This window comes from Nomia melanderi, chromosome 1 (genome assembly GCF_051020985.1).
Source record: "Nomia melanderi isolate GNS246 chromosome 1, iyNomMela1, whole genome shotgun sequence".
Taxonomy (NCBI): Eukaryota; Metazoa; Arthropoda; class Insecta; order Hymenoptera; family Halictidae; genus Nomia; species Nomia melanderi.
This window is the reverse complement of record NC_134999.1, coordinates 35,161,696-35,187,858: the sequence shown is the minus strand read 5'-3', so window position 1 is coordinate 35,187,858 and position 26,163 is coordinate 35,161,696. Positions and strand designations below refer to the sequence as shown.

General features: G+C 56.7%; 1 protein-coding gene across 6 annotated transcripts in view; it reads left to right on the top strand.

The window, feature by feature from the left end:
• LOC116426899 (uncharacterized) overlaps window positions 1-26,163 on the top strand; it is a 117,241-nt gene that overhangs the window by 76,637 nt on the left and 14,441 nt on the right. The window contains exon 1 of one of the 6 annotated variants that reach the window (XM_031976534.2): window positions 21,719-22,197. The exons of 4 other annotated variants lie outside the window; for them this stretch is intronic. In XM_031976534.2, coding sequence (XP_031832394.1) covers window positions 22,073-22,197 — 125 coding nt within the window. In that variant the 5' untranslated portion in view covers window positions 21,719-22,072. Of the gene's footprint in view, window positions 1-21,718; window positions 22,198-22,278; window positions 22,506-26,163 lie in introns of those variants that run through there. One more of the 6 variants, XM_076365770.1, reaches the window with a different exon arrangement.

Genomic DNA, 26,163 nt, shown 5'->3' with positions numbered 1-26,163 from the left:
AGGTGTCGCGCGGTGAAGATGCAGCCGCGATTACGCGGCGCACAGTCAGACCTATTCACGCGCGGCCGAGCCGAGCCAAGAAGAGGCAGGGACCGGCCGAGAAGCAAATTCGATCGGCGGAACGATACTTTTTAGTTGCGGAGCGGCGGGACGCGGGCGGTTGCTTTTTACGGTATCGGGTCGCGTCTTAGAATACACGGAGACAGGTGGGGGGGCAGAGGAGTTTAGCGTGGCTTGAAAATAGATTGTGGTCGGAGCCGAGTATGCGGAGATCGTCCGCTATGCACTCGTCGCTCGATATTTCGGCGGTCGCAACCGGCGAGCCTCCGTTCGAGAAATCATAGGAAACGTACGGACCGAAGCCGGACGCTTATCTTATCGGCGGCCGATCCTCGAATTCGTTAAGCTCGGAGCACGCGTCACGGAACGTGACGAATCGCGACGGAAAAGCCGATCGGCGCGCCGGTAGCTCTGGTTACGTTCTCCGAGGAGAACGCCTCTCCGATTGGAGCGCGAACGAGCCAGCGCGACAGAAACGGGCATGCCATCTGGAAAGTAACGGTAACGGCACCTGCAATTAGCGCGACAGCCCGGCTGTGTGCCTACTTGTTGGAGCGTTGCATCGCGATCCGGTCGTCGATGACCTTCCGTCGAGGGGGGAAAACGAGATCCCAGGGCGCATAGCAGTTAGTGCATCTACTCGCAAAAAGATCACCTGGCATCCGGTTCGTCGTATTCCTCGGCCTTCCAGACGATCGCGATCCGAAAACGTGCGTCGAACTCGCCGCGCGTTTCACTTTTTACGCGAGAGATCCCGAAAATCGCCGGGAAAATTCCCAACCTGCGATTCGGCTGTTGCTTCGCTGTCTTTCCCTGGACTCCCGTATGATTTTCATTAGGTTTTCTTTGGATTTTCGTAGTGTCGTCGTTGAATTCTCGTTGAATTCCCGTCGGAGCCGCAATTACGCAGGATGATCGATACTTTGAAGATTTTCCGTCGGCCTCGAGGGAGTTTCGGGTAGCATTTCGCTGCGTTCCATTCCGTAGGACGCAGCTGCCCGCAGACAAGCAACAGCTGTGCCCTCGTCGGATCTCGCGTCCCTTTCTGTCGTGGCCCGGTCTCTTTCCAGCCGTCTTTCGCCTTTCAGGATGCTTCCCATGCCGTACCGAAGCGCGTCTTTTCACTTAACATAACAATACTCCCCTTTGAGGCGAAGGATGCAGGTTTGGTAAGCCCCGGGCCCCGCGATCGCGTTTCCTTCCACGTTCGGAACGGTATCGGGACCGTCGAACGGGAGTTGCCCGAAAGATTTCCTGTTTTGACGGTCGAAACGTCGTTCGTCCGGCCGAGCGGGAAGACATCGTGACTCGGCGAGGCTCGGACCGCGGGCACGACGTCTTATTAACATCCCTTCTGCGCGATGACGGCGATTATCGCCGATACAGATACAGCGGATGATAAAGCGGTCGTGGCGTTCCGTGTCGAGGGCTCTTCAGCTTCCCGTCGCCTTAATTATGTTTATCAGCTCGTTCGATCGGAACGGTCGCCAACGGTGATCACTGTCGGATCGTCGCGGACCGGGCCTCCCTCCTCTCGCGCGCACGGGGATGAGCGAGAGGGCAGGAGAGAGAGGGAAAAAAGTGCAGTGGCTCGATCTTCACGGGTGAGAAAATACGATGGTATGCCGCGCGCGCGTTGCATCGCCGAACAAACGTTGCCTTCTTCTCAAGGTCGTCGTGATCATTGCCCGTTCACTGCCGCGCTGCTCGCTCATCCGATCGATAACTCTCTTCCCGAGTTCGTGTTCTACGACTCGGAGGAAGCCACCCAGAGTCGCGGACGAGGGCCGTGACTCTGGTGGAATAACGAGAAATTCCAGCGATCGTTATTCACCGGCGCCGTATTTAGAGGCAAGCCGTGTTACCCGCGTCCGTTACCGAGGGAGGTGTGCCGCAGTCGTCGACGGCGCGGCCGCGTTTCCTTCGATTCATCCTCGAGCCGAATCGCGAGAATGCCGTTCGCGCCGAGAAAATCACGGGAAACGCGTTTCTTCTCGTCTCCTGTCGCCGCGAGGAACGAAGATCGAGATCTCGTTCCGGATCCGTGCGGGCCCGGACGGCCGTCTGAATACGCGACGGATGACTCGGTGGAATCGCGCGCGATCTAGATCGCGGTTCGTCCTGCTTCGCGAAGAAAAATCGCTCGATCGCGATACCCGGCCGAGATGGAAAATCAGCGAATCTCGAGCGAACGAGAAACGTTTCTCGATGGAATGATCTATGAATCGAGATCGATCACGAGGCGAAAGCCCGTACCGAACGCGGAGATATTACGACACGAGCGGTACGAGCGGCGAGATCCAGCGGGGAAGGGCAAATCGCGATCACGATGATCCATGGGTCACGATCCGTTTCTGCCAGGACATTTTCGACCTGGAATGCCTCGCGACGCTCGCGTGCTCGACGATCGCGCGAAAGATCGGCCGCGTGGGTGGAGCATTTGAAAACGCGGAATCGCATTTTTCGTTCTCGCTCGCTATCTCGGGTCGTCCCCTTGTACCGTACGAGTTCTATCCTCGAAAATCAGATTGCGCGTCCTTCCGTGGCCTGTTCGCCGCCCACGCGCGTTGCGAAACTCGCGCGAGCAGAATTTTTTTCGTTTGATTTTCTCTCGGGCGTAGCGTCAAGCGAGCTCCGCCGGCGGGGTTCCACTGTTACCAACCGTGTCCCAGGATTCGTTCGTTCCTGCCGGTCGGCGCGTCGGTTTTCCTCTCGATTTCTGCTACGCTTATCTCGGTTTTCACTTGGCCTCTGCGCATCTGGTATGCGGACGACCGTAAACAACGCGGCGATTGCTAAACTCGTCGGTATCTCGAAGACGGTCGCTATTAGATCGCGTATTAACGCGAAACGAGATCGCTCGTCGCTCATTGAACGGACGATACCCCGAATGATTTCATCGGGATCGATGCAGTTCGATGGGGAGCGGAGCTCGAGACGAAATTGGCTGCGCGATATCGACAGATATCGCCGTACGAGTCGTAGTTCGTTCGTTAAGACCCTATAGGCGACGACCTCGTTACTCCAACGCGGTCGCTCCCCTTCGGTTTCCGTTCGGTTAACCGTAAATTACAACCGCGACCGGTGTGTAACGAGCATAATGGCGACGGTAGCCGGGTGAAGGTCGGCCAACTCGAGCGAACGACGCCGACAACGATGCCAATCGAATCGAGTCGAACCGAACCGAATCGAATCGAGCCGTCGCGGCTGGTCGTTTCCTTTCGTTACGTTGGTTTCTCGCGACGGAACCCGGCCCCGCAGAACTCGTCTCGAAATCTATTATCGGAATCGTAAAACCGATACCGATTCGCCGGCTGGAATCGATCGCGACCGATCGAACATCCCTGTCGTTGAGCCGCGCGCTGCGTCGAAAGACGAACCCTCCGATCGGGGATAACGATACGCGGGTTCTTCGATCATCGTTCGCGTCACGAGCCGCGCGTTCCTTTTTTTATTTTCGCTTTCCTTCGCTTCGAGGAACTCTCGCGATCGACCGCGGCGAACGCGAGTATCGCGAGCTACCTACGACCTAACGGGCAACCGTTCGAAGAGATCTCGCGTTACGGGTTTCCAGCGACTGGTTTACTCCCGACGTTCGAATTTGTCTCGACCGGAGGAACGGCCGAGTCCAGAAATCGTTCGAAAGTAACACTCGGTCTAGCTATCCCACCTCGAGGCGTCCTACTTCGCGGGCCATATCGTCGATCGCTGCGGTTCCGTGTGTCCATTGTGGCGTGCATTGGAAAGGGAATAACCTTGCCCGCATTTTCTCTATCGTGTCGCAACGCAGCCACCCCTGTGTCGCGATTCGCGATCCGCGTGACGCTCGAACGAGCCAGCCTTTGTATCCTTAAGACTCCGAGTGGACGCAGATACGTATTTACATGTATCCCGTTTCCCGGTGCACGCCGATTAATCAAGACTTCTTTCGTTACGCTGTACACTGGAACGAAACGCTCGATGCCGATCGAAAGTCGGTTTTCCTAATGTTGTAAATTAACAAGAAATACATGCGGTTTCATAGAGAAATTTATCGTCAGTTTATTGTCGATAAATGATACTATTCTCTCTCTCAGTGTTTTACTGTCGTTTAAACTAACAGAATACATAGACCATACTGCAGCGATCAATCGCTCCAGATCTCATTAAAATATACAAAGCAGCCGCAGAGTTCTAGATTTTCCTTTGCCATCGACCGTTCCGTCCCATTATACACCGCGTCGAAATAGGTGTCCACGGTATTCCGGCGAAATAGCACGATAACCGGCTGCCGGCGATGAGTCACTATGAATTTCAAGTTTTCGAACCGTTCGATCGATTCCCCGACTACCATCGATGCTTAACTACCGTCGGACTATTCTTCCTCTGTCACCCGAACAATCGTATGTAATTAGTCGGACTCTGTGATCACGGATTGTTGCGGCCCTATTGCCGTTGCCGTGCCGCGATCCGCAGGAATCTCCGTCGAATCAATTATTCCAAGTTTGCGCTGGGTCACTCGTCTGTGTTCGTTCGTTAAGCCGAAGCGTAACTCGTGCTCGACGGCTGCACGAAGGGAATACGTATCGGTTCGTTTGGTTATCCTTTCTTTTCTCACCGCAAGAGCAAGTTATCGCGGCGAGACATTTATTGCCTATCGGCCGCAGCCTCGTCTCTTCGCAACAGCATATTCCACCGTCTCCGGGGCGATACGTCGATTCGCGGAACGTATCTTTTATGCGCGGAGGACTTTCCGTCCGCGTATCGTCGGCGATCTACCTTCGCGAGCGTTTCTTTTCCTCCGTCGCGGTTCGCCAGAAGGAAACTCGGCTCGAAAAGAACGGAACACCCACGCCCCGCTACAAAGCCAAGGGTAAATTCGTGCCGTCGAACGACCGACCGCGATCGATACGCCGCTCCAGCGATGCGTCCGCTTCACCTTTGCCTGTTCTCTCTTTTTCTCCGTCCCAGATTCCGCGCGCGATACACAGCTGCGAACACCGGCAAGGGCCCAGCTGCACGCGGGCGGTCGGCATCGGGAACGCTCCGGATCGATCGGAGCCCTGTTCGATTCGTGGCCGTCGTTTGGTCGGCGACACGCGATTTCCGCCGAGCCTCGTGAATTTCCACGATTTCCGTGCACAGTTCCCGGTGCATTCCCGGTCTGGGAACCCTGGGAGCGATTAACGCGAGTCCAAACGCGGCACGAATTCGTGATTCACTAAGTATGTGGGGCACGGGGGTTCGTAGAAGTCTATGACTACTAGGCTAGTTACGAAATCGCTTTACGAACGATAATGAAACACCGTGCCGGTTCAGGCTTCTCCGAAGCGTGCCTTTCAATATCTTCGCGTTTGGACGTTACGCTAATGACGTCAGCGCCGTGAAAGTCTTCGCGCGTAACTCGTATCGCGATTAAATCGCGCTCGGATCGTCTGGGTGAGCGCGTAAGACGCGGCTCGCCGAGGGATATCGAAACTCCGCGGAGGGAAAGCGGAAGAGGCGCTTCCCGTGCGTTTTTTTCGCGACGTCGCGAGGTCGGTCCCCCGTGCCGGGTCCCGCGGACCGTGTCACCGCGACTCGCTCCTTTCATTGAGTCGTGCGCTGCGAAACCGCCGGGGCAGGTCGAAACGCGCGTAGCGCTATATTTGATGGCGATTGCAACGGTTTTCGCAATAGTCGGTTCGCGCGCGTGGGGGTCGGTGCACGCGAACGTGGCCGGAAAGCCGCGCCGCGCCGCGCCGCGAAAAGTTTACGCGTTGCGCGACGTTCGGCCTTCCCGTGCTCGGCAACAGAAAATCCGGTCGTCGTCGGCTGAAACGCGAGAATTCGTTCTCCCCGACACGCGCATTCTTCGCCGCAAGAACTGACAGCTGACGAGCCGGCCTGCGCGAGCCTTTCTCGCGCTCGCGATTTCCTCGACTCGGCTCGATAAAACTCGATAAAACTCGGCGCAACCTGTCCTCGGCGAGCGACACTCTATACGCTATTATCCCGCTCCCCAGAGCCGACTCGAACGAAATTGTACTCCAGAAAGGACAGGAGGGAAATCGAAAACAAATCGATACGCGTTCTCTCCCCCTCTGGCCGGCAAGAATGCGAGGAACAACGTAAAAGTTGCAGTCACACCTGCGGTGACACAGGATATGACGTTCCGGCGTAAGTGCACCGCATTCCAGCGGAAAGAACGCGGCGAGTCCGGAGGAAATAGCTGCTCGATATTGCGCGAGTGGGCGGTAGAATACTCTCCGGTCTCTCGAGGGTGGATCTCGTCCGCGTTTCTTGGAAGCTTTTCGCGAGAAAGAAGCTTTCGCCGGGCGAGCTTGCAGCGGGGATATCCGTGGGACGTCTCGTCGGCCCGACGTAAAATACAGTTTTGCAGAAGTAGCCTCTCGCTCTCGCGCGAGGCGACTCGAACGCGGGTGATCGTGCTCGGAAGACTTTTACGTGCCCACCTACCGTCCGTACCGTGCACAGGTGTGGCCAGTTATTCCGCTCGATTTATTGCCCTCTTCGTTTATTGCTGCATACCGAAAGATATTGGCAGTGCCGTAACGACAGCTTCTCGACCCACGTCCCTCCGATTTTTCCGTCTGCCGCCTTATCTCTTTACTCGACCACTCGTACAGGGCGAATCGGTCGCGGCGCGGGTAGCCCGCCGGACGAAACGCGTCCGCGTCCGCGGAGAGACGGAAAGAGAAAATCACGGAGGAGGTAGGTGGCGGCCGACGAAAGTAGATCGGAAGCGAAGAACCACTGACTCGTTCGGACGAAAGGTGGCCTCTACGGTGTAGCTCAGAAGCCGATGACACCAGCGGCTGCCTAACTGTCGCTTCCTCGTTCGCGAGCCTCGCACGCTTTGGCGTTCCCGTTTACGAGGTTGGGACGTGTCCTCGTTTCTCGCTCGGTGCCTCCTCCCTTTGAAATCGCGCGATCTTGCCGTTTCCTCTTCCGATAGCCGGACGAATGCTTTCGCATGCATTAACGCGCGCGATCGCGCAACCTCGTTTCCGCGCGCACGATCCTCTATCTCCCCTCGGAGAGAATGAATTTCTCTAGCCGAGTCCGAACCTCGTCGCGGCGGTTCCGCGGCCGGACGTCCGTCGACCGGTGGACCTCCCGACGACGTGCGGTGTCGCGAGAAACGCCTCGTCGCGGGACAGGCTCGGTCTGCGGTGACCCGAATGCCGGGAAATTGACGCACAGCGGGCTGGAATCGTCAGAACCCGGATTATTCATATTTCCGTTATTCCTGTATCGATACTTATAAAACAACCCGTTTCCAGAACTTTTGGAGTCGTAGAATCTGATTGTATCCGCAGTTTTTTAGTAAGATGAGAAACTACCCTTGTAGAACTCGTGTGACTCAGTAAAACATGTTACATGAACATAGCATAGACTTCCCACGAACTTTAATCATAGTGCCAGTTATCATACACATTGAAGAACGCGCGATAAAAATTTCATGCCTTTCGAAGCAGGCAATCTAAAATTAGTCCGAGGTTTCACGATTCCCACCGTGTGGGACGCGGCGAGTCGCTCGCATTCGTTCCATGCGCGACCGATTACCGTCCCGTATAATTATCTCTCCGTAATTCCCCGCCGGCTCGCGGCACTCCGTTTTCGGGCTGGCTCGCTTTTACCGCGCCGCCTTCGTTCCAATTATTTTCACCGGACGATCCGAGACTTCCGTCCCGGCGCTGATAACCGGTGGTTACGCAACGCGCCGCGTTCCTATCAACGATACTCTCGTTCTTGCCGCGTACGAGCCTCGCGTCGCCTCTCGGCGTGTACCCATTTAACGCTCGGTCGAACGGAGTAACGGCCGCTCCGTCCGTGTTCGCGAGCATCGCGATTTACTGAAAACAGCGGCGCTCCTACCCGAGCGTCCAGTTTTTCGCGTGCGGGACCGGTAGTCGGTCTCCGGCGAGGGGGCCGGACGATACTCGTACGCGCGTACGGGGATCGATTCCGTGCAACGAAACGCGAACGCGGAAATAGCCGGGAGCGCGGTCCGCGAGAGCAGGCGGACGATCGCCGCTGCTCGACGGATTACATTTAGTTAGCACAGTTTTCTCTCCGGGACGGTGAACGTGGTCGAGGCCGCAGACGCGGCGCCGATCTAAACGTTTCTCCGTTCCGCTCGGACTGAACGCCGCGCACCGTTGCTCACACCGATCAGCCCCGGCCCTCGAGCCGCGATTTATAGACACGCTCGATCTCCCGCGCTGCATTGCAAAATACATTCTGCAACTTCGGAGTTCTCGGTGACTCGTATCTTTCGCTCGAGCCGGCTCCGCCGCGAACGGCGAACGGGGAACGGCGAGCACGGAGCACGAACGAATCGGGCACTCGGCTTTTGATATCCGTTTAATCGAGTCGCCTCTTACCTTACGCGCGTCCTTGCGCAAGCGGCCCGCGATCGTCTCGTTTTCTCTCTTCCCGGCCGGGTTCGATTCGACGCGGCGGCCTTTGCGACGCGGTTGTTGTTATTGTGTCATCGCGAGTAACGGATGCTCGCCGTTTCGCCGACGAGAAGCGAGAGGGCGTTCGTATCAGGGGAAAAGGAAGTCTCGAAAACGGCACGTGGCCGGTTGCCTTCGATCTCGTTCGCGCGATCGAGAAAATGTTCGCTTTTCCCTCTCCGTTCGCGCGTGGGTTTTAATTGGACCGCGCATACGCTTACTCGCGTCCCTCTACGCGTGTCACGTGGAAGCAAACTAGCACCTATCGATGCCAGTCGGTCATCTTTGCCCTCTCTCTCTCTCTCTCTCTCTCTCGCTCTGTCCCTCTGTCTGTCTCCGTCCTCCGGTCCCTCTCCCTCGATCTTTCTCTTTCTCTTTCTCCGTTTGCTTGCAACACCGTACGCTCGGCTCCGGATTCGTCCGGTCGCGATAGTTTCATCCTCGTTCGAGAATGGAAGGCAATCGGCCGCAGAACCGTCGTTTTCGAAGGTAAATTCCTCGGCTATTCTGGTCGATGGAATTAGATCGATCCTAGGAACGAAAGTGGACGGTTAGGGCTGTTGCGCGGTTCGGTCAACCCTGCCGTGGCCGTGTTCGTCGCAGCTCTACAAACCTAGATTCCAGGCCGAGCCGGCTAACGAGAAGATCGAGCCGATTAAAAAGCGAAGTTAAACCAGTCCCCGTTGTTGACGCGAAACTTCTCTCTCGGTTCGGTCCGAACGCCGCGAAATCGGCATATAAACGCCTTCGACGAGCACCGAGGAGAGGGAATTCTCAAACGTATCGAGGAGTGAAATTTTACCGCCTTTCACCGTTTGCATGCCTTTTCGATCGAACCTGCTGCCTCTCCGAGTCTCCCCGCGTCCGCGTACGTATCCTCGGCCGCGCGCCGGTCCGCCGGGATCGCGGTCGCTGTCGCGGCCACGGAAAATTATCCGCGGCGGATCCGTCGAGGGGAAGAATTTCGTTCGTCCGCAGTCGGCAGGCAGTTATGTACGCTAATAGCAGAAGGGAACGGACCGGCGCGGCGCTGCGCCGCGCTGAACGCCGCGCGCTATTCTTAGGAGAGTTTGCTTATTCTCGTCTCAGGCATTTTAATCGGATATCCTGTTTGACGACCAAACATTACTCCGTGGATATTCCCGCCCGGGTTCCTTTGTTCGTTCGCCTTCCGAGAAAGAAGATCGACGCCTAGTCACCGGAAATTCCGACGGATCACACAGGGGAATCACCTTTCCCGGAGAAACGCGCGAAGAAGGGATCATCGTCGTCGAACTATTCGCATCGGACGGGGAGCGGCCGGGGAATAAAGATGGTCCCGCTTCGTTACTAAAATTAAAGATCGAAAGATTCGGCTCGCTTCCAGATTCGTCCGTGGTGGCGAGCCGGACCGGGCCGTACCGAGCGTATCGCGGACGCGTACACACAAGCATTCCCTTGGCTGCGACAGCGGTGCATTCCTGAGGAGTGCAGGCCGCGTTGGCGCTGGCGCCAGCGCTCCTTCGGCTCGAGAACAGCCAACGATGCACCCTAGACGGGAAAACGGTTTTTGCGGCTTCGTCGAGGCCACGTTTCCGTCAGCACGCGTCACACGTGCGCAACGCGGCGTTCGCCTCTCGCCTCTCTCCGTTGAAACGTCGGAATTAGCGGTTAGTCGAGCCCGCAGGTCGCTCCGCCGTTTACTTTTCGCCTTATCGCGCGACAGCTGTGGAACTGGCGAAGCCGTTTTTCGGTGGAACGGACTTTGAACCGCGATCCGTGGGTTCGTTGACTCAACGACCGTTCGATAACCATTTTCAACCCGTCGACTCTAACGATACCCGATCGTTCGCCATCGGGCCGCGGAAGAATTTCTTCCGGCCGCTGTCGAAGTTCCTTCGGGACAAAGGGCAAAAGTGTGTCAGCGACGCGTCGACGCAGAAACCGAGCCGGCATCGAACAGCCGAGATCCTCGCGGCGAAACGGCGAAGAAACACACCTGGACGCGTTTGGCTCGCGTATAGCCGGAGGCGAGTCGAACGAGGATATAAAAGACGATAGCGGCGAACGCGCTGCAGGAAGTAGGCGATGGATGCGGGGCACCCGACGAGCTATAATAAAACGAAACGCGTATCGCGACCTATGGCCATCGGACGGCACAGTGAATTTCACGTTCGCCGCCCGCTGCAATCGCTCGACGTGCGTCGGACCGACGAACCTTCCATGCTTTTACGATATTCCCCCGCGGAGAGCGACTCTTGGAAATGCGATCTGTCTCGTTTCGAAAAGTTCGGCGCAGTTTTTCCGACGGGACACGCGAAATTTCGCACCGATGCCGGTCGCTCGAGTCGAGCGAGACAAGGCGACGCAGACGGAGCGAACGAGTTTTTAACGGGCGCTGTAAAGCCCTCGGTGCGCTCTTTCTCGGTTCGCGGAACGCATCTCGTCGAGGGTTTCGCCTTTTGTCGGTGAGATTCCGGTGGATGGAATGGAAACGCCATTTTCGACGCTCTCTACCTGAAAGACTCGTGGCCTTTTACTCGCGCGGTTCCGGCGGTTGTCGTGCCGGTGAGTAATCCCTTCGGTATTTCGCTCGAAAAGAGGCTTCCCTCTGAAACGGACCAACATCGTTCGGCAGAGACCGACTGCCGCGATCTCTTCTCCGGCCGACCGTGCCTAATCCTCGGCCTGTTTCTTTTTCCCGTGCACTCCGCGTCGAGTGCCGACCGCCGGAGCCACGCTCGAAAAGAAAATCAACCCCTCCATTAGCCACTTTCGAGCCCCCCGGTGAACTCCGACAGAGCGGAGCCAGAAGTTTCCGAAGTCGAATCGATGCTCGGCCACGAGCGATCGCGACTCCGGAGGTCGGTTCGAATCCGAAGAAAGCCGGTTGGAAAAAGGCGGGCCGGGGCCCTCCCTAGACCGCTCGATCTCGCGATCTTGGCCAGATGAACGTCGTTCCGCGGATAATGCGACTAACCTTCATCCGAGGACCGTTACTCTGCCCTGTCGGGCCCGGCGGGCCCGGCGGCAACGGCTATTCAGGTCTCTGGGTCCCCGATCGTCGCGACACCGAGTCGACGTCTCGCGTGAGACGAGGCAGCCTCCTTCCCCGCCTCGTCTGAGGCTTCGCGCTCGGCTCGCGCGCTCGTCCCGTGAACCACGCGCGTTTCTCTCGGGGCTCTCTTCGTTCGCTCTTCTCCGCAGACGCCGAGAGGACTCGCTCTCGAGAGGCAAAAATCGAACGTTCCTCCGAGATGGTTCGAGGTCAAAGCCGGCCAGGCTGTTCGCTTCGCCGAGAGACGCGTGTGTCGGCTCGATGCCTTCTCGCGTGACCGTCGGTCTTCCGCAAGTAGGCCACGCGCAAAGTAGGCCTTCTCGCGTACGAAGACGCGTCTCTTCTTTCACCCTCGGTGCTTCTTCGGCTCGACGAAACGTGGTTCACGGTGTTCTAGAATGGACGCCGGCGGACGACGAGAGAGCCGGAATACCTGCGTGTCTCGTCGCGTTGCGTCGCTCCGCTCCGCTAATGGGATCAAAGAGCAGAGTTCAGGAGGCGTGTGCTCTCCTCCCGCTAGTCATTTATTCCGCTCGAGACATTCTCCTCGCTCTCCTCGGCCACCGAGCGACGTCGAACGATAAATCTCCCGGGTTATACTTCGAACGTTTCCGGGAGAACGGATCGCGGAGCTGCTCGCTCGCGTAACAACCTCGCGAGTCCTCCCGTCGCGTCGGCCGCGATAAATTATGACGGTGGCACGCCGGGCAGCGGACGCGCCTCGGCGTTCGCGTTAACGTTCGCCAGCTGACGCGCTCGCTTCTCCGCGAATCGGGACTCCGAACTTCCGATTTCGCTGCCGTTCTCCTTCGCGGGGGCGCGACCGCGGATACGCGTCGCGATTCGCGCGAAGGTTCCGCGACAGCGGTCCGAAATCTTGCCGCACGGAAGCCCGCTTCTTTTTTGTAGCTAAAATTACTGTAGCGTTATTTAAAGACTGAAGGTAATAGTATCGTGTGCCGTTGGATTCGTCTCAAAGACAGATAACATTATGAAATGAAAAATATATAGTGACATTTGAAAGTTCAAGGCGACCCGGAGTTCTTAATAAAGAATTTTTCGAAATGTAACCTTGACGAATCGACCTTTGCCCAGGAAAAACGGATTTCTGGACCATTATCCCCCAGCCGCACCGCCCAATCGTGAACCGGCCAATTACCGTGACCGAAGCGCGGTATTAATGAGAGCATATCCATCGCGCGTAACCAGTTTTGAAAGCTGCTCGATTTACAACCTTGGTTTCCTTCGATCGCCTACCCCCGCCTGCGATCGAGGAAATAATAATTTTTCCTCTCGGTCGTAGCTCGTGGCGCTCGATGACGACCTTATTTCTGCCGCGGGGAGCGCGACACTTTCCGCGCTGTCGCGTTTAACGAGTATCGGCCTCCGCGATCTCCGCCGATATCCGCGCCAAGATCGCTCGTCGATCCCGCAGCTTCCCTCGGCTAGTGGAATCCGCCGCGGGCCGCGGGGTCGTCGACCTCGACCCTCGTTTTCGTCGAGGAACGGACGAAAGCCGGTGCAACGGAAAACGATTCCGATGACGAGTCGTCGCGGCCTCCGCCCTGTTCCAGGACCCGCGTTTTCCCCGAAGACTCGCGGTCGCGCGGGATCCGTTCGGTTCTCACGGAGCGTTGTTTCAGTATTCAGAGGCGGACGAAGGCACGCGGCGGGACTGCGCCGAGGAATTTCGACCAGGATGGGCCAGGCCGCGTTGAATCACGCGAATGGACGCGAACTCGCCTGAGCGGCATGAATCGAGACGTGACTCACGCTCCGCGGATCCCGTTCGCGCGCGAGCGCGCGCCCCGTTGAACAGCCGAAACCACCACGGTCGAAGGGAGGAGCGAGAAAGGAGAGCTCGACTTTTGTTTCGCAATTTTCGAGCGACTTCCTGAAAAGGAGGCGCGCGCGTGCCATTCGATTTCCACCGGCGTGTCTCGTCTTGTCCCACGCGGCGGGGCTTCCACAAAGGACCGGTTGCTCGTACGAGAGGTTAAGAGGTCCCGCGGCACGGAGGGAAACGGAAAAACGCGAGGGAAGGTTAGTGGCTCGGCCAGGTTGAGTCACGAGGCAGGCGGTACGGGCCATGTCCGTTGAAACAGCGTCGTTTGCCACGCATTGTGCGTGCAGGTTGAACGCGGAGGGCTCACGAACGATGCGTATCTATGCCCGACCGGCTGAGTCACGTGGGAAGCATGCGTGAAGCTATTCCACGGAAGGTTCGCCGCCTGCCCTTGCCTTATCCCATCTTCTTCCTCCCTCGCTCCAGTGTACTTTCATTCTCCTTCGCTCTTTCTATAGCCCGTACTCTCTCTCCCTCTCTCTCTCTCTCTCCTGTTCCCCGGCTGTTTCCAAGCGAACGAGCACCCGCTACCGCCGCAGCCCAGCCGCTACTACCATCGCGCCAATTGAATTACTGCAAATCGATTCGGATGACCACATCGATCGTGCGCGTAATCCTCGCCACGGCCGATCGACGTTGATCGATCCTAGGGTTCGAGCCGCGTTCATTAGCGGCCTATGAAAAGCCACCGGCCGACTGCTCTCGGTCCCGCGGAGGCTGCATCAAATTCCATCGTTATCTGTATCCTCGGCTAAACGAGCAACGCTCGCTAATTATCGGCGTCATTACCGAACGGGCAACCGAGAAAAATCCGTTTGATTCTCACGGCCGCGCTTCCGCCATTCCGCGGACCGATACGCCGCGCCGAGGAGTCCGAGCAATTTCACGGGGAATTTGATCCGGTGGCGTGTCACCGATAAAATGGAAACGGTACGGGCATCTCGAACGATTCCGCCGTAGAATAGCCGTTACAGGTATCGAAGCTTCTGTCTCCCCCTCGTTGCGGTGGACGAACAACAATCGTTCGGCGGCTGGTTGCGCGACGCAATCTTCTTGTCCTCGTCCCTTCTTCCCTCTCGTTCTCCCGCCGCAGCCCCGGCTAGGCGCGCGCGTTCCGCTTCGACCGTTCCCGGAGCTCATGGGTCCACTGAAATTATAAGCCTCGCGCCGGGATCTCGATCGAACGGTCAGTTGCCGGCATTATGTAAATATTTCGCCAGGAAGATGGCAAGATTAAGCGGAGCCGGACCTCGGTGCAATAATGGAACGAGAATATTCCAATTAAGCCTGGTGTACGTTGTATTATCCGTACGGAGTACGCGGTGCTTGTACTTATTATTTAAATGTACGCCGTGCAGAGCCGACTCCCCTTGCCCGCCGCCGTCCTCCGCGCGATTATGTCCAATTTCGTAATAGAAAGAAAATTTGTCTCGCCGGAATTAACACGACGGTGTCGTCCGAACAGGTCACGTTAATGCGATATCTACAGGACGCGATAATTCGATCGAACGATCCGAGCTGCTACTGCGTTGGAAAGATACTCCGTGGCATTCGCAGCGAATACTGAGTCGCCGCGTAATAGACAGGAATGAGTTTTCAAGCAATGTTCGTAATATGCTTGACTTAGAATCTGAATCAATTGGCGAAACTTCATTTTCTTAGGTTGAAACATCTATTAGGGTGGTTTCTCTTACTAGAAGTCCAAGATAAGAATCAGATTCTTCGTCCCGAGAACTCGCAGAGACGGGTTACGCTGTAATTATTGATACAAGAATAACAGAAGGATGGAACGCAGCGCAGTGTTTTTACAATTTTGGCCCAGTGCGCGTCGTTAGCGCGGTCTCGAGGTCTCGAGCACAATGCTGCGAAACGATTTGCACTTGAATGCCCGGTCTCATCCGTTTTCAGACCGGATGTCGGGCCTCGTCCCGCCTCGCGCCGGATGTGGTCCCTTCACCGCATCTAGACCCTTTTCCATCTATCTCGAACGCCGGCTCTTCTGCCGGCGAGCCGAGGACACCGAACCTCTTTCGAGCAATTAAGTCGGACGCCATAAATTCGACGGGACGAGAAACGCGATCGAGGCTTCTCCGTTCGTCCTCGTTTTTTCCGATCGTCCGAACCGGATGGCCGTTCGCTTCCTCCTAACCGAACCGCCCACGCGTCTCGCCGGCGAACTATGCGTCTTTTTCGACTCCTTTCACCGGGTATAAATCAGGATCCGCGTGCCTCGGCGCGGCCAGTTCGTTCGGAAAGCTGGTCGTCCGGTCGAAACGGTCGCCTGTTATTATACGATTCGATCGGACGTATCCGCGAGACGTCGAAATACGGGAAACGATAGCCGACGATCGATGCGTTACGTTTACCGGTATCGGTATGCGGTCGATGGGTTCCGCGCGCAACACGTTTCCTCGTTGCGCCCGGCGTTTAATCGCGAACGAGTATTACACTATTAACGAGCGACTCGGAGTTTCGTTCGCGGGGAAAACACGCGGATGATCGGGAAGCGATTAAAGTCAAGTTAAAGCAATAAATTGAAATGGCGATGCGGGGAACGTGGCGCGCGCTCGCTCGCACGGTTTACTATCGCGGATTCATCGAGGAAGGAGGCTATTGCGGCTAACGGACGCCGAGTAGATCCAACTTCCAAGAATAGAGCGTCCTTAAGGAGGCTAACCCCACCTGGAATGCCATCTTCTGCTTTTCATCCTGGTTTCCCATCGCGCGCCGCGAGCGGAGAGCCGCGAGCCGGCCAACGGGGACGTGTGAAACGAACCGGCCGGTTCTCGCGTTGCAGCCGCTCGGTCTCGAGAGCCTTCGTATCGGTAAACGACGAGCGAAACGGGCCGCGTTCGTTACACCTACTCGCTATTATCGGCGACGTGATTTTTGCCTCCGCGAGTCCGCGCTCTTTCGCGAGAGAAACTGTTATCGCTCCCAACGATATCGGATCGAAAGCGGCGAAATTGCACGGTGCGCCGCGAACAAATCGCTCGCCGGATAACACCGCGGGTGCGGTTGAGCAATACGCGATAACCCAGATCCTGGACAGCGTCTCGGTAAACGAACGATCCGCGCGGATGCGCGAACGAGCGAACACGATCCGCTGAACCGTACCCTCGAGGTTCGCCGTCCAGTTCGCCGGCGATCCTCTTCGGTTCGCTCGCGAACCTCGAACGAGCGCGCGCGGCCGCCTCGCCAATGGCGCACGTGCCGCGAATGCGGCTCCGTTCGTGTTTCGAGCGATGAAGAAAATTGTAGAGCGCGCGCGATATAAATGCGAGTAGTGGATTCGCGGCGGAGCGTCGTCCGAGTAATTGCGACACGCTTTAACCGAACAGCGCGCCGCGGCTGCGAGGGGGAAGGTAATAATCGTTAGTCTCGAGCGGAGCGACGTTACGTCACACGACCGAGTTTCTAGCATCTGTTTCACGCGGACGATTGCTCCCCGAGAGTTGCTCGTCTCCTCCGAAAATCCTCCCGATTCGAGTTCGATTCGGCTTCGTTACGCTCTCGGCGCACTTTCGTTTTTCTCGCACACGCGAGAATCGCTCGATATCATACAGGGAGTCGTGTAACCGGTGGTACCGGACAGCTGATTCTATATGAAAAAATCAGTCGACAATATAAGATAAAATCAGAAAATCGATTATCGATAGACTGTATATCATTGTCTCGATCGAAGTCTACATCGATAAAGATTTCCAGCGTCGCGAAGATATTTACCGCGCCGAGTTAAAAATACGCGATGAAACAAGATGTCCAAGTGACCGTAAACTTTCTTATCACGGAGATCATTGGAAATGCCGTCCGTTCCGCGGAATACATAATTCCGCTCCTCTAATTAAATTTCTATGAACACTTTCTAACGCGTTCCGTTGTTCGAGGCGCATCGTGTCCGAACGCGCCGGCGTTTCTAGAATATCACCGCGCGGACTCTAGCCTCCGGAGCGAAACGCGTGAACTGCGACGAATCGGCGAGCGATTCGCAGGTTGTCCTGGCGCGTCCGAAGCGGAGAAACACCTGGAGCCGGTCTCTCGCCGCGTTTCCTTCGCGAACGGCTACCTGCGGCGGCGGCTATCGCGAATATATATCCGTCGCACGTAAAGAAGAAATAAATTCCCAGCGGGCTGTAAAGAAATCCGTACCGAAGGCGTGCACCATCGGCTTGGTAGCTCGCCAACGAGGTTAGTGGGATTTGAGATTTTCGATAGCTCCTTCCTACACGTACGTGTATAACATGGGAGGCATCGTAACGCGCGCGCCGGGGATAGCAGACGTTCTCTTCTCGCGTGAACGCGCGGCGTCCCTTCTCGCTCGTCCCTTGCTTCCCGAACGATCCTCCGATACCTATTATTCCGGTGGTTTACTCGAACGAGACCGACCGAGGAAATCAGAAAATGATATTCGAGAGCGGGAAGGTTGCGTCGTCCGCTCGGTAGCAACGGAGATACGTTTCTTTCACCGATAAAGATTTCCTCTCCGACTGTCGCCCTCTTTCACGGGGACTTTTAAGCTTTGCGCACGGTAAACCGTCGTCGCGACGAGTCGCGCACCTCTTCGTGTTTGTCACAGGTACGTATCGCTCGAACTTATTTGCCCGAGATACGCCGACAGGCTCCCCCATTGTGAGAAAGTACCCGCGATTAGTCGGCCGCTGATAAGTGCTTATCGTTGCGCGGAAGGCGTCGAGAGATCGCCTCACGATTATCTTTCTCCCCGCGTGGCACTGAGTGAAAGGTTACAAACGAGTTTCCTCCCCCTCTCCCGGCGACCAGTGTTTTTCTCGGTTCCCTGACGCAACGCGACGGTGGGTGTTAATTTATATTATTAGTCACCGATTTGTGGCAACGGTATCTCGCAAGGCCGGCCGATCCACGAAACGGGCCGGGTCTTCCTTTCGAAAACGACCAACGGAAGATCTACTATCCTTCTTTTAGCAACGAATTGCGTGGTTATCTCAGAAGCTGTTCGAACTAATCTGTTTCCAGTGTCTCCGGGCTCGTTGAATTTGATTTATCCTTTAGCAAGGATCGCTGAAATATTCAAATGACTAGATCCTTCTGTTTCACTTGATCTATTTCTCGTTTCCAAGTATATATTGAGGATGATATCTGTAAATTACATCGAGGATTTTAAGCGTAGAATGTTTATTGTAGACGCACGATTTACGCGATCCGCACGGCGAAACCGCGAGCGGAGGCAGCGGCCTTTCGGGAGGACGCTCGCATCGCGTCGAATCGCCCACGTTTCCCGTCGTTCGCCAGCGTCCAGAGGCTCGCGAGATGCGTGGTACACAAGTACACGCGCGTGACTCACGCGACTTGATTTGGTTTTCATTCGATTCGACGCAACGTCTTTCCTCGTTTAATTTATGATTCATCGACAGTGGCCATCGATTAGCTGGGACGTTTATGGAAACTCTCCCCGTAGCCGCGATCGCCGCGATACGTCTCGGACGTACGCGCGGCCGGCCGTTCGTTAGAAGCGCCTTTCCCGTCGAAGAGTTCGGCGCGGCCGCTCGGAGACCGGTCCTTCGATTTTGGCCGGATCCGAGAGTCCCTTCTGTATACTCGTCCTTCTCGGACGGTGCTCGATTTTTGCTCTTTTCGAACCGGGTCAGCAAACTGTGGCGGCCGACGAAGGACGCCAAGGGATGTTCTTCTTTCCTTTTTGTCCGGTGCTTCCTCCTTTTCGTACGCTTTCGTACGCTCGACGACCGCCCCCCGTCTCTTCCTCTTCTTTTTCCTCCTTCTTCTGCGCCTTCTTTTTCGTTTTCTTTCGCCCGGCTTGTTTTTCTTTCACGTGAAATTTGGAAGTCGAAGCCCGTCTTCTCGTTTGGTCGTGACGAGCATTAATCCCGGCAGCCGACACAAGGTATCTTTTCAACATCGTTTCGCGTCGTTCCGAGGCTAAATCGGGACCGTCGAGCCAACGAACGACGAGAACTCGAAACGCTATTAGAATCGATAGCTGACGCGTCCACCGACTCTACGACGGGGCAGATATATTTTCGTTATTTGTCTCGCGATAGTGTCGTTCGTCTTTGAGATACGGCCAAGATGAAAGATGCCCGGCTCGCGGTCGGCCGTGTCGAGGTCTCGCACGCGAGAAGCATCTCGGACAGCGGCGAATAACTTTTGGCGGAAAGGAACGTCCGCCTCTCCGACCTCGGTGCTTCTCATTTGGATTGCAAATTGCGCGCGACTCCGTTTAAACTGTTTTGGACGACGGCGCGCCGTTCGTCTTTCGAAAACGAAGGATCGACGTGCCAGGTATGCGCTCACTCGCTGACAGAGCTAACTCGCGGCAACAGTCGCCAGCGCAACCGTCGGTTTCTTAACGCCCCGGACGCGTTGGCGGTGTTCGCGTTGTGTTCCAGCGCCTCGTAGATCCGATCGCGAGACGAAAGCGACTCGCATCGCTAAAACGAGGAACACGACACCGACGAGGACGGGAACGGTCCGCTCGGCGTAGAAGGATAAAGGAAGACCGCGAGCGATTCGCGTGAAAGTTCCAGCGCGCGGAAAAATCCCGCTGGGAGAACGGTTCGAGACGAGCCGAATACGCGGCGGCCTCGTCGGTCGTGGCTGGTCGACCGTCGGCGACGACGAAATCGAGCTGGAAAGCGCGCGCATGTTTACGCGAGCGGAGGGTCGCTCGAAAAATCCTCTGGCTCGTGTTCAGCGTCGCAACAACGGCCATCCCCGGCGCAGCGATAAAAGTTGCGGCGGTCGACCGCACGAGGTTTCAAATGAAACCATTCGAAGCGGTTTGCGGGAATGCAGTCGTCCCGGCAAAATTGTAAGAGTCCTCCTAGCCGGAGCGCGGGCTCGCATGGCAAAACACATTTTTACGAGCGGAATCGTCGTGGCTCGCGGTCGCTGAATCGCTGAATCGTCGAGTCGCGCGTCTCGTTGCTTTTTCGATCCGCTCGCGGGACATTACGGTAGCTGAATTCCTCTCCGCGCGACCCTGAGCGGACCACGGAATCCAAATGCCTGCTTAAGAGCTCGCCCCGCAGCTCCTTTGTTCTCCCGCGTGACATCCGTGAAGAATCGAAAGCTGGAGGAATACCGTGGCCAAGGGTCACAGTCTGTCTCGCGCAGAAAACAAGCTTGCCACAGAAAATTACCATTCCTCCGTGTCATCGGGTATTCCCTCTGTCTCCTTCTCCGAGGCGGTTTTTGCTACGAGCCTAGGCGTACAAGTACCATAGCGTCGTCGGCCACGAGCGGGGCGAACGTTCGACGAACCTCCGTCGTCTCCGCGAAACGTATCCGCGCTCGACCGGTGACACTTGAAATGGCAGCGACTGGATCGCGACACGATATTCGCGTGATTTTTCTCGGTCCATCCTGGACAGCCGCAAACAGCCGCAAGTCGTATCGAGTGCGGGCATTGCGTAACGAGTGCGTACACTCGCCGCAATACGCGCAGTCGCGGCCCCATCGCGTTAACGAACCGGTAATCGTCGGGAAGGTTGCGAACTCGCCCGAGAAAACGCGATTCCGTTGGCCGCGAGCGTGTGCTGTCCGCGCGGCTCGGGTCTCCAGAGGCCGAGGGGAGCACGGTAGCGCGATATCGTCGTGTTTCGAGTAATTGGCGTTCGTGCGCTCGAGCCGCGAAGATCCGCGACGTTCCGCGGATATTCTCCCCGGCTGGAAGCTTCCGCGGAACGCTAGGTCCCCGATGATTGCCTCGGATTTCTTGCGCGACGGGTAGCGTTGCTTTAATTGGCATCGTTCGGACAGCGATTAACTGTAATCCGCGCGGTGGGTAAGGTCCCGCAAACAGCGTCGTTATCGGGGATGGACGTGCACTGTAATTGGCCGAGAACCGGGAACCGCGACGCGAAACCCGGCCTCTCCGAAACTCGAGGAAAGTCCGTTTCGCTCGCGAGTCCCCGGGCAGGACCTCTCGGGATAAAAAACGAAAGCTTTCTCACGCGAGTCCGAGAGTTTTACCAGAGGGCGGCTCTCGGGGAGGATGTTCCGTCGTTCGACGTGGATAATTATGCGACGCGCACGGAACACGCGAGACCGCTCGTAAACTGTCGCGGCTGAGCGCCTCGCCTCGCAGACATTTTTATAGGCTTCCTGGTCGGACGATGTTTCGCGCTCGAAAGGCTCTCGATTCCACGCGAACCACTTAATTCACGAAGGAGCACTCTCGATGCCACGCGATGACCGAGTTTATCTCGTTATGACGAGCCCTCGCGGCCGGCAACACGGAAACCGAGGCGTCTCGCTTGCTCTGGCCCCCGCCATTAATTATGCACGGCTCGGTTGGTAATTAAAGAAATTAACGGATACCCGGTAGACGCGGCGGGTAGCCGCGCCGGCCCGGGACGTCCACCGCGCGGCCGCTCCGGTGTAGCCTCGCATGCAAATCCCCATTGTGCAACAACTGCAACAACTGCAACGAGCCGGTGCTACGAGCACGAGGTGAAATTCGTTCCAGTCGCCTTCGCGGCTCGTTAGCCGATTGCGCAACGTTCCGCGATCCTCTCCTGCGGCGCCACCCCTGCGACGATAGGCCTAGGATAGGATCGATCTAGCCGTCGGGCCAACAGTCGGGGATAACTGGAAAAATCGGAAGGATCGCGGCTCGCCGAGGCTGGTGTAACCGCGATAACCGAGCAACGCCGTTGCGTAGCGGAGTGTCTCCGAGCGCGTGTGTCGATGACCCTTGCGTCGGACGTCGCTATCGGAACGAGAGGGTTGCTGGATGCTCGGCGAGGAGGAGAGAACCGAGAGGACACGGGACAACCGCGAAGCGAGGCGAGGCGGCGGAAGAAGACGGAACGGTAAGAAAAGTAAAAAAGCTAAGCTCCCGAGAAGCGCTGGAAGAAGGTTCCTCGTCGACTGGTCGCCCGGTACAAGCGGGGTCGTCGGACCGACCGATGTGCCTAGTAGTTAGGAAGCTAATGGATGCCTTAAAGGACGACGGATACACAAGGTTGTGTAGGACGACGCGGACTCCTTCGGTCCCGGTGTTCGCGCACCGATTTCCTGGTCTGCCACGCTACGCTAGAGGGCAACGAGCACTTAACGCTCTACTCGACTTCCCTGCCTCTTCCCTTGACCCTGGGTCGTTGATCTTCCACAACGCTAGGTATACAGTTTTAATGGGACTACGCTCGGTAGTTTTAAACAACGCGTCGTCCGCTCTCAGCGCTGGTCCTCGGCTCGGCCGTTTCTCGGTCGTGGGAAGACACCGCAGGAAACTTGACAAACTTCTCGTTTCGGTGGCTCGCCAGGCAAAACGCTCGCGCGGTACCAATTCCGGCATACTTTCGACCAAGCCGCGTCTTCGTGGAACACGGAGACACCGCTTACGCCGCTCAGCGAGAGAAACGACCAGTGAAACGATTCGCGACGAAGGATCTCCGCTGGTTAATGTCTCGGCCGGACCGCACGGTTGCCATCTCGTACGCCTCGAAGTGTTATGGGCGCAAGCTCGAAAGGGGCGCTTCGTCGCGCGTCACACGGACCGTGGCACAGGAGACATCACGGTGAAAGTGTACACTTTCTATGGAGTTCGGGAGACTACCGCTTTCAGTCTCGGTTAGAACTTTATTCCGCGGCGAAAATCCTCTCTAGACTCGATGCCCGCCGAGCGGATCATCCGCGGAACCTCTCGCGAGAGCCCGCCGAACGGGCCATGAGAACTGGTCCCGTGGTTCCGTTCGAGAATTTCCCCGAGCGGGAACGCCGCGGACGTGGTCCTAACTACGCTTTAAATCTCGCCCCGACTCCGGAGGTTCCTCGACTCTGGGAAGATAATAATAATGATACGTTGCCGCGGTCGGTTCGGAGAGACAAACACAGTGAAAGTACCATCGCGTCGCGTCGTTAAACGTTAAACACGACGAAAGTCGATCTCGGACGATTCGTCGCCAGTGCGAGTTGCATATCGTGTCGGCGAAAAATAAAGCAGGCTGTAATGTTATGAAAGGAGGACGGAGCTGCAAAAGATTCAAAGAGAGAGAGAGGAAGAGAGCGTTTCGTGGATCTACCAGTGGATTTATCAGTGGACACGTTTTCCTGGTAGACCCGCACGATAAACGCTGCGACGAGTTGGAGGTTTACAGATGGTATATACAAAAGGTAAAAGTCTGAGCAGAAGCTAGAAAGGCTAAGATGTCAATAGAAAAGGTGTCAGGACGAAATTTTGGGTGCTCCCACCGATTCGCGGTGTTCGTCGGTTATCCGTCGAACGTATCGGTCGCGGAGATTGAAGAGCAGGAAGCGACCGCGAGTTTCTTCGAGCGGAGAAGCACGACCGTGGAACGGTCCAGTTTCCTGCTCGGTACACTTTCGAGACACGCCGCGGCGTGGCGAGCAACGACTTTAGCTCGCGATTCGAGGAGCTCGTAAATCCGGACCGCTGCTCGGTGCGACGTTGATGGCTCCCGGAAAACGGAGCAACGCGGCGACCGCTTCTTCGATCGGCCGCTGCTTCGACCCGCCTTCCGACTTGTCCCTTGGCGCGGAAAATTGGGTCTCGGCGTTGCGGTGCCGGGCAAATCTTGGGATCACCGCGAGAACTATCGCGTTGCGCCTCCCCGCTTCTCCGTTGTCGTCGTCGTCTCGCGAAGTCGTCGCTTCCCTCGCGATAATCCGTTCCTCCGTTTCGTTCTCGGAAGGTGGCCGTGGAATCGCGAGCCCGTCCCCTTAACGCGTCTTCGCGAAGATTAGACCTCCTCGAAGAGCGCTTCTTACCAGCACACCGTTCCAGTAAATCTATCGCTCGATTTATCGTCGCAAGAAGCGCTCGTTTCAGCCGGACGATTCGTTTTTCCCTTTCGACCGCACTCGAATCGAATACCGTTTCGTTTCGCCCGTAATCGAGCCGTTTTCGCGTCGCGCCTTTTCGGAAAACGCGTCGAGCGCTCGCGCTCGAGGTCCATCGTTCGCGAAAACCAATGGTACGAATCGCGGCCACCATTAGCGGCTGCCGACTCTGCTCTCCGAGGTACTCTTCGATCGGTCGATAAACGCGGGAACAATTTCGCGAATCGAAAGGTTGAGAGCGTAGCAACGTTTTCGATTGAACCGGAACGTTGAGCGACGCTCCATTTGCCCGAAAACGTGGCGGAAATATTGTGTCCTTGTCAGTAATGCGTTATTCGGTACGCGTTTCATAGGTTTTTTGACCCTGGAATCTAACGTCGGAGTTACTTTTTTACTAGAATCTTTCTATTTTGGCCAGCTTTTCGGACAAATGGACCATTGTGCTGCGTCTCTTCGGGATCGCTCGTTAAAGGCGAGCGCGCGGACCGATACGAGCGCCGAGCTCGTTAGAGGAATCGAGCCGCGCGTATACATCGGTCGCCTCCGACACAGCTACTTTGCATTTTCGTGGAGAAATCCGAACCGCGGAGCTCCGACGGCGTCCGACTCTCGCGATTTCTCGTCGGAACCCGTAGATCAGGCTCGGTTTCCACCGACAGGCCGTTGCGCGAGCACCTCTCCTTTCGATTCGCTCGTGGAAATCGCGATTTTTGTTGGCCGTCCTTGCACGGCGCATCGTGGAAGAAACGGTTCGACGGTTCGAATCGAATTTCTCGAGTTCGTGTTTCGTCGTGAACGTTTTTCGCTGAGAGAAATATCCGGACTCGGATATCGCGGCGATGCTGATTCCTCGTTAGAGGCCTCCTCGCATCGGGTTCGTTGTCTCGGACGTGCGCGAGCTGCCTGGATCGGACTGGTAATCCAGCGGCTACTTAAAATTCACCGCATCCCGAGGCCTTATCGACGCACCGAAGTCGAACATTAATCTCGCTCGAGCGATTCTCGCGCTGACCCTATTAACGTCACGACGGCGCTTCTCGTGACGAACGCGCGAAAGTTCCTCCGGCCTCTCCGCTACGAATCGCGCGCAGGGATCGAGGCATCGGTGAACGCGCTCGGCCGCTCGAGCGAGCCGATACTCCTGGACGTTTTATCGTCTCGTTATCGATGAATCGGAAACGTTCGTTGTTCGTAACGGCCGGGAAGAGGATTCGACCTTGCTCCGGCGCGGCACCTGTTGGCCACAGCGCAGCTGTCCTCTCGACGTATCGGTTCGGCGACCAGGGAATTGTACGGAACGGACGACTCCCGGGACTCGCGCGGCAGGTGTCTCCTCTCCGCGGCGAGAAACGCGATTTAAATTTCTTGCGGCGCAATCGGTGCGGTACGGCGCGGCGCGGCGCGGAGTAACACGACGAAACATCCTCGTCATTCGATTACTCGCTCGGGGTGGCCAGCGAGAATAGGCCTAACGCTCGCGTTGCCCAACGCGCCGGTTGCATCGCATTTCCAAGACAAATTAGGCTCGAAGCTGGATGCGATTTGTTCGGTGAACGCGCGATCTTTACGAGAATCGTGCATACGCGCGGCAACAACAACGGAGCGTGGGAGTTCGACCTGGGCTCGACCAGGGAAATCGAGATCACGCGCATAGTAATGCAGCCACGACGCGAGTCGAGCGAGCGAGCGAGCGAGCGAGCACGGCCCGCTGCGTTCACTTCCTCGACTTCTGAACTTGTTTCCTAGCGTTCGCGACGATTACGTAAACGAGCATCGAGCTTTTTCCTCCGCGCGAGATCGCATTCCTCGCCCCGATCGCGCACACGGGACAGAGCGAATCGAATCGTGGGACCAGCGGAAAAACTTGGAAGGGATCCAGGGACGAGAGAAACCTTCCTGGAACGCGCGCCATCCGATGGCGCAACAGTGAATTCGATGTTACGTCGACAACGATTGCGCGCCGCGTTATTGTCGTT